The following is a 7879-nucleotide window of genomic DNA, read 5'->3' as shown; positions in this document are numbered from 1 at the left end:
GAAGCCGCAGTGTGGATGAGGGGTCGAAGCCGCAGTGTGGATGAGGGACGAAGCCGCAGTGTGGATGAGGGGTCGAAGCCGCAGTGTGGATGAGGGGACGAAGCCGGGGCTCAAGAGATGGGGTCTGGCTGTGCCCGGGCTGGGTGATGGGTGGGTGGTGGTAGGTGAGAGGTAGGGATGTGGGGCAGCCTGAGAGGGGGCCCCTGACTGGTACCCACGGTCCACAGCTAGAAGAGGAGCGCGCACGCCTGGCTGAGCAGCTTCGAGCGGAATCCGAGCTGTGCTCTGAGGCCGAGGAGACACGGGCGCGACTCGCAGCCCGGAAGCAGGAGCTGGAGCTGGTGGTGTCAGAGCTGGAGGCACGAGTGGGCGAGGAAGAAGAGTGCAGCCGACAGCTGCAGAACGAAAAGAAGAGGCTGCAGCAGCACATCCAGGTGTGGGAACCCCAACACCCCTGTCCACCCTGTCTTCAGCCCTGACCCCAGCAGGACACCTCCTGTGACACTCTCCCAAATTTATGTGTGCTGAGGGAACATTCGAGTTCTTTTTCTGCATGAATAGAACTCGTTGTCCATCTTCAGGGACTATGATAGTGTCTGGTACACTAGGCACTCAGTGAGTGCTTGTCAAACCAATGGATGAACAAAAGGGGAGACAAGGAAAAGCTTGATGCTGCCCAGTCACCCAGGGTATGGGCATGTGTCAAGCCACAGCCTCGGGTTCCCCATCCCCTCCACCCCCCACAGGAGCTGGAGATCCACCTGGAAGCCGAGGAAGGTGCCCGGCAGAAGCTGCAGCTGGAGAAGGTGACCACAGAGGCCAAGATGAAGAAGTTTGAGGAGGACCTGCTGCTCCTGGAGGACCAGAATTCCAAGCTGAGCAAGGTGGGGCCTCTGGGCAGCACAACATCCTGGGTCAGCGGGAGAATCCTCTGGGGGCCGTGGGGACACCAGAGCAAGATACGGTAGGCAGGCTCCTGCAGGGATCCTGGTCCAGTGAGCGAGGGTCGGGGGTGATGGCGGGGGTGAGCTCCTCCATGGGGATGGCTGAAGTGTTTTCATAAGAGCAGCCCACATCCCTCCATGTGCTGGTGGCTTAATGCCATCGGTGCGTCCCTGAGGTGGGCTGGGAAGGGCAGACGCTGGGGAAGTGGCAGGGAAGCAAGGGTCCTGAGTCTCTTTTGTCCCCAGGAGCGAAGGCTGCTGGAAGAACGCCTGGCTGAGTTCTCCTCGCAGGCAGCGGAAGAGGAAGAGAAAGTCAAGAGCCTCAACAAGCTGAGGCTCAAATATGAAGCCATGATCTCAGACATGGAAGGTGAGCCGCTGGGAGCCAGGGTGGGCTGCATGCATACTGAAGACCTGCAGGCAAAGGGTCAGGGGAGGAGGTGGATGGGGCCAGGCCTCAGTCTGCAGTGCTCACCTGTCTTCGTGCCTGCAGACCGGCTGAAGAAGGAGGAGAAAGGCCGCCAGGAACTAGAGAAGGTGAAGCGACGGCTGGACGGGGAGAGCTCGGAGCTTCAGGAGCAGATGGTGGAGCAGAAGCAGAGGGCGGAGGAGCTGCTGGCACAGCTGGGCCGCAAGGAGGACGAGCTACAGGCGGCCCTGGTCAGGTGAGTCTCCCAGGAGTGACCCTCCACCAAGACACAGCATGTGATGGATGTCAAGTGTGAGGGCTCTGCCCAGTTATTGAGCTACTACTGTATACAAGCTATGGTACCTATTTGAAACATATTGGCCAACACATGAGTCCTTCCAAGACATCTTGGCTTGTGGGTACAGCTCCATTGCAGAGGTGTTAAAATGTGAATTAGAAAGGCTGGAGAGAACTCAGTGGTTAAGAACACTGGCTGCTCTTTCAGAATATCCAGGTTCAGTTCCCAGCTTGGAGGTCTACAACTGTCTGTAACTGCAGTTCTGTGGGAACCAACACTCTGTTCTAGCCTCTGTGGGCACTGCAGACATGGCACACATACACTCATTTGCATAAAATAAAAATATATATTTTTTAAAAATTCAGGTGGAGAAATTATTTGGGGGCACTCTGGCCTCCTCTTGTACACACAGAAGTTAAAATGGCCCAGCACTTGGGAGGCTGAAACAGGAGCATTGCCATGAATTCAAGGCTAATCTGAGTAATTTAGAAAGATCCTGTCCTAGAAAACACCAACAACAAAGACCCATGTGAAGGGCTGGGCACATAGCCGGAGCCCAGTGCCACCTAGAGGGACTGTGGGTAGCATTCTGCCCAGGAAAATGAGTAGGAAGGATTTGGAATAGGAATCACTTGACCAGTGACAGAGCCAGACCTTGAACACACATCTGATCTCTTCAGTCCCTGACCCCCATCCTCAGCTTTGCCTGCTTAGGTGAAGCCTTCTTGGTCCTTGTCACACCCCCAGGGTAGAGGAGGAGGGTGGTGCCCGTGCCCAGCTGCTCAAGTCCCTGCGAGAGGCACAGGCTGGCCTTGCTGAGGCCCAGGAGGACCTGGAAGCTGAGCGGGTAGCCAGGGCCAAGGCGGAGAAGCAGCGCCGGGACCTGGGCGAGGAGCTGGAGGCACTACGCGGGGAGCTCGAGGACACGCTGGATTCCACCAATGCCCAGCAGGAGCTGCGGTGAGAAGATGTGGTGGCAGGGTTGGGAGGATAGTGGATGGGACAAGCAGGGTGCGACAAGTGGGACACACACACACACACACACAAACACACACCGTGTACCAGCTCTGAAGGCATGAATGGAAGAGTCAGACCCAAGCCTTGCCCTTGGGCTACCCCAGTCTTAGGAAACTCTGTTTGGTTGGTTTTAGTTTCTTGAGACAGGGTTTCTCTATGTAACAGCCCTGGCTGTCCTGAAACTTGCTCTGTAGACCGGGCTGTCCTCAAACTCAGAGATCTGCCTGCCTCTCTCTGCCTCCCAAGTGTTGGGATTAAAGGCGTGCACTATCACCACTCATCAATGCCTCTCTCTCTCTCTCTCTCTCTCTCTCTCTCTCTCTCTCTCTCTCTCTCTCTCTCTCTCTTTTAAAATTCATTTTATTTATATGAGTACATTGTAGCTGTCTTCAGACACCACAGAAGATACCAGATTCCATTACGGATGGTTGTGAGCCACCATGTGGTTGCTGGGAATTGAACTCAGGACCTCTGGAAGAGCAGACTTAACCACTGGGCCATCTCCAGCCCCAGTGCCAACTATTAAATGAAGTCTAGGTGCTGGAGAGATGCCTCGGTGGTTAAGAACACTGTCTGCGTTTACAGAGGATTCGAGTTCAGTTCTCAGCACTCACATGGTAGTTTACAACTTCCTGTGTCTCCAGCTCCGGGAGATAGGACACCCCCTTCTGGCCTCCTTGGGCACTGCAGTCACATGCACATACCCACACACATACACATAATAAAAGAGATTTAAGCCAAGTCTGTGGGAGCTACTCTGGGAGGTCATTGCTGAGGAGTGGCCCTTAGAGAAGGGTTTGAGGAGTAAATAAGAGGTGACACCTGACAGTACACTCCTTTTTGTATCACCACCCAGACACCTTGGGAAATGTATTTGTTACACAACGAAATGCCTGACAAGAGGTGTCTTGACAGGAAAGGTTTCTTTTAGCTTGTGATTTCATGGCAGGGAAGTGGCTTCCACGGTGGCAGAAGTGTCTCCTGCCTGTGGTGTGGGAGCTCGCCATAGGGCTGGCTCCAGTCTTGACAGAACAGCAGATGGATTCTGGCAGGAATCCAGGCTGGCTATATAACCCTCAAGCCTCCCTGTGTCAGCTGGACCTCTCGACCCAAAGCTTCTCCATCCTTTCAAAACAGTGCCTCCAGCTGAGCACTGAGGCGCTGGGACAAGCTGTTGGGGAGTTTTCATATCCAGACCCTCCCAAGAAGCACAAACTACAGGCTCCATCCCTGGAGGAAAAGGAGAAGGAAGCCATGTCTCGTTCTCCTCATATCCCACTGTCCTTTGTTCTGCATTCCTGTCCCCTCTCCCCTGCCCACATCAAAGGTCCAAAAGGGAGCAGGAGGTGACAGAGCTGAAGAAGGCTTTGGAAGAGGAGTCCCGGGCTCACGAGGTGGCCATGCAAGAGCTGAGACAGAGGCATGGCCAGGCCCTGGGTGAGCTGGCAGAGCAGTTGGAGCAAGCCCGGAGGGTGAGTAGGTAGCGGCCAGCCACCCTCTGGGATAGCCTTGAATAAGTGTTAATTGAATAATTACTCACACTGAATCTTTGGAGAAAAGAGAATATTGGTTAAAAAAAAAAACCCAAGGGAATGAGGGGCGAGCCATGATGATGAGTGTGCAGGGGCTCTGAGGTAGAGCCTCAGCAACTCCACCCTTCCATGCAGGGCAAAGGTGTGTGGGAGAAGACCCGACTCTCCCTGGAGGCTGAGGTGTCTGAGCTGAAGGCTGAGCTGAGCAGCCTGCAGGCCTCGAGACAGGAGGGTGAGCAGAAGAGGCGACGCCTGGAGTCCCAGCTACAGGAGGTCCAGGGCCGATCCAGCGATTCCGAGCGGGCTCGGTCTGAGGCTGCTGAGAAGCTGCAGAGAGCCCAGGTGGGCAGGGGGTGTCATGTGACTATTCTTGGGGGGACTGTGAATAGTTTGACTCTATAGAGGGCAGTAAGGACAGAAGAAAAGACTCTATTCCAGTCTAGCTTGGCTCAAATATTGTTCGTTTTTCAAGCAGGGTTTCTCTGTGCAGCCCTGGCTGTCCTGGAACTCACTCTGTAGACCAGGCTAGTCTTGAACTCGCAGAGATCCTTCTGCCTCTGCCTCCTAAGTTTTGGGATTAAAGGCGTGCGCCACCACACCCAGCTCCCTTATCCCTTTTCATTGCTGAATGGTGTTCCCACGTTTGTGTCTGCTATTCACTGCCCGTCCAGCTGGTGACATGGCTGTGGCTCCCTCTTTGGATCAGATCAGGCTTGAGCACAGCTGTGCAATTTCTCCGTAAGCACAGGGGCAGAAATTCCTCTCCTCTGGAAACTCCTAATATTTGGAGTATTGGCCTCTGTGTCAGTACTGTGTCAGACCGTGGAGCAGCAGTTAGACCCTGGCCACAGCACTGGCGTCCCACCGTGCATACAGCCAGGATTTGGGACAGAGGCGTCAGGAAGGCCCACTGTGTTGAACTGCCCTGGCCAGTTCATTATCTCCTCTCCACAGGCGGAACTTGAGAGCGTGTCCACAGCCCTGAGCGAGGCTGAGTCCAAGGCCATCAGGCTGAGCAAGGAGCTGAGCAGTGCAGAGTCGCAGCTGCACGACACCCAGGTGACCCTGTTCGTCCCCCCTCCCTCGCACCGTCCTCTACTCTGCCGCTGACTCCACCTGACCCTTATCATCCCTTCCACCCACAGGAACTGCTGCAGGAGGAGACCAGAGCAAAGCTGGTCCTGGGGTCCCGTGTGCGTGCCCTGGAGGCTGAGGCGGCCGGGCTTCGGGAGCAGATGGAAGAGGAGGTGGTGGCCAGGGAACGGGCTGGCCGCGAGCTGCAGAGCACACAGGCCCAGGTGGGCAGCAAGACCCATCCGGGGACCACGGCCCCCATGGGGCTTTCATCTGCCTCCCTTGCTGGGTCCCCACTGCCATGCCTGCCCCTGACTTCCCTGCCCCCACAGTGCAGTGTGGATGATGAACCCGGTCCCTCTGAAGCTCCTCCTCTTTCCTTAGGTAACACAAGGACTCCGCCCACTCTTCCTCACAGCCTGCTATGGCTCCCAGTACCCTGGACAGAGCCTCTGCCTGTATATCCCAGTAATGTCTGCAGACTCTGGCTCTTCTAGGCTTAGAATCTTCCCTCCCTGTAGCCGGTTGTTTGTACCATCCACCCTCCGTTCTACTCTGGCTAAATGTTGGCCACCTTGGGCTGTGACTATCTATCCATGTGTCTCCCCACCAGATTATGAGTCCATTCAAATAACTGACTCTGATACGTATAGGAAGCCTTAAGAGACGCCAGCAGAATGAGTGAGCCTTCGACAGGCAGGCTCCTATGTGTACTTCAAAACCCATCTCCAATGGTCCCTATCCTGTGGACTCCCCAGATTATCTTCTCCTCTTCTTTCCCCTCCTCTCCCTCCTCTCCTCCTCTTCCTCCTTCTCCTCCTTTTCTTCTTTTTCCTCAGCCTTTGACACTTTGATTTGGTCTGGGGATCCAAGGGCAAATCCCATTTGGACTGAGTGCTGAGTCATGCTGAAGGTGTCAGTACCCTGGAAGAGCTAGGTTGATAGTTCTCAGGGTCTCAACTGCTGTGAGGCAGGATGGTCCAGTGGTCAGCTTCTCCCATCTTTAGGCTTCAGTGTACATCCAGAGCACGGGGTGCCAGAAGTCCACACCACAGTCACTCACAGCCATCACCCCTACACCCTTCTCCTCCCCGCAGCTCTCTGAATGGCGGCGACGCCAGGAAGAAGAGGCTGCGGTGCTGGAGGCTGGGGAGGAGGCTCGGCGCCGTGCAGCCCGGGAGGCAGAGACCCTGGCCCAGCGCCTGGCAGAAAAGACTGAGGCTGTAGAAAGACTGGAGCGAGCCCGGCGGCGGCTGCAGCAGGAACTGGACGATGCCACGGTGGACCTGGGGCAGCAGAAACAGCTCCTGAGCACACTGGAGAAGAAGCAGCGTAAGTTTGACCAGGTGAGTGCCTCAGTTTACCTAGCTGGCTGCCCCGAGGAACTAGAAATCCATTTGAATACTGGGAGAAACTTGCTAGGAGAGGGGACATTCAAGATAAGTTTTTAAATGGACATAGGAGTGGGTGTCACAGCCAGTAGGTGCCGACTCCGCCAAAAGAACATAAATCTATAGAGCAGGCCATTCCGAGTGTCCTGCTTGTGCCTGTCACCCCATTGCTTGAGTGTCCCAGTTTGAATAATGATGTACAGAACATCCTGTCTCATGCCCCTGACAGATGCCAAAGGTTTGTGTGCCCTCCAGCATTCTGTTACTGTAGCCAACACGAGAGACAACTGGTTTAGGAAGTAGCATGATTTTGGCTCATGGGTTTGCAGGGTTTGGTTCTCAGCCATTGGTGCTATTGCTGACAGCTCTGTGAGTCAGAGCATCGAGGCGGCAGCATGTGGGAAGCACAAACAAGTCAGACCGAGCTCTTCCCAACCATCCTTGCCTAAGATTCTATTGGCCACAAAGCCCATCAATCACAGATGGGAGCTTCCAGTCCCCAGTGTCCACAGTGAAGGTCATGTGTCTTTCTAGCAGATTAAAACATCTTCAGAGGGCTGGTGAGGTGACTCCCTGGTTTAAGTGAAGGCTGCAGTTCAGCCCCTCCAGCATCTATGTAAACGCTGGCTGGGTGTGGTGGCCACCTGTAGTGCCAGCCTTGAGAGCCAGCAGAGCAAGCTGGCTAGCTGTCTCTCTCTCTGTTTCTTGTGTGTCTTTGTGTATGTGTGTTTATTTCTAACTCTGTCTCTCTCAAGTATCTCTTCCTCCCTCTCCTCCTCCCTTCTCCACCCTCCTTCCAGTCAACCCATGTTCCCCTATATTTTTCTCTGCAGCTCCTGGCAGAGGAGAAGGCTGCAGTGCTACGGGCTGTGGAAGACCGTGAACGGGTAGAGGCCGAAGGCCGGGAGCGAGAGGCCCGGGCCCTGTCACTGACACGGGCCCTAGAAGAGGAGCAGGAGGCACGGGAGGAGCTGGAGAGGCAAAACCGTGCTCTGCGGGCTGAGCTGGAGGCACTGCTGAGCAGCAAGGATGATGTGGGCAAGAACGTAAGCAGGCTGTGGGCACAGTGAGGGTGGAAGGTTTGTGCACGTACACATGTGCTCACACTGCAGACATTGCAGTCATGTTCTCACACAGCAGATATGCAGTGCTCACACAGCAGATATTCAGTGCTCACACAGCAGATATGCAGTGCTCACACAGCAGATATGCAG

The 7879-nt window shown here is 55.0% G+C and overlaps 1 protein-coding gene across 2 annotated transcripts in view; it reads left to right on the top strand.

Annotated features, from left to right (window-relative positions):
* Myh14 (myosin heavy chain 14) overlaps positions 1 to 7879 on the top strand; it is a 57848-nt gene that overhangs the window by 36802 nt on the left and 13167 nt on the right. For both annotated transcript variants that reach the window (XM_028788834.1, XM_028788833.1), the window contains 11 exons: positions 228 to 434; positions 747 to 884; positions 1191 to 1314; positions 1438 to 1609; positions 2399 to 2611; positions 3996 to 4140; positions 4336 to 4542; positions 5155 to 5259; positions 5346 to 5498; positions 6372 to 6620; positions 7499 to 7711. In XM_028788834.1, the coding sequence (XP_028644667.1) occupies positions 228 to 434; positions 747 to 884; positions 1191 to 1314; positions 1438 to 1609; positions 2399 to 2611; positions 3996 to 4140; positions 4336 to 4542; positions 5155 to 5259; positions 5346 to 5498; positions 6372 to 6620; positions 7499 to 7711 (1926 nt within the window). The remainder of the gene's footprint in view (positions 1 to 227; positions 435 to 746; positions 885 to 1190; positions 1315 to 1437; positions 1610 to 2398; positions 2612 to 3995; positions 4141 to 4335; positions 4543 to 5154; positions 5260 to 5345; positions 5499 to 6371; positions 6621 to 7498; positions 7712 to 7879) is intronic.

Source organism: Grammomys surdaster, unplaced genomic scaffold, assembly GCF_004785775.1.
Source record: "Grammomys surdaster isolate TR1022 unplaced genomic scaffold, NIH_TR_1.0 125769, whole genome shotgun sequence".
Classification (NCBI taxonomy): Eukaryota; Metazoa; Chordata; class Mammalia; order Rodentia; family Muridae; genus Grammomys; species Grammomys surdaster.
This window is presented reverse-complemented; position numbering and strand designations above follow the sequence as displayed.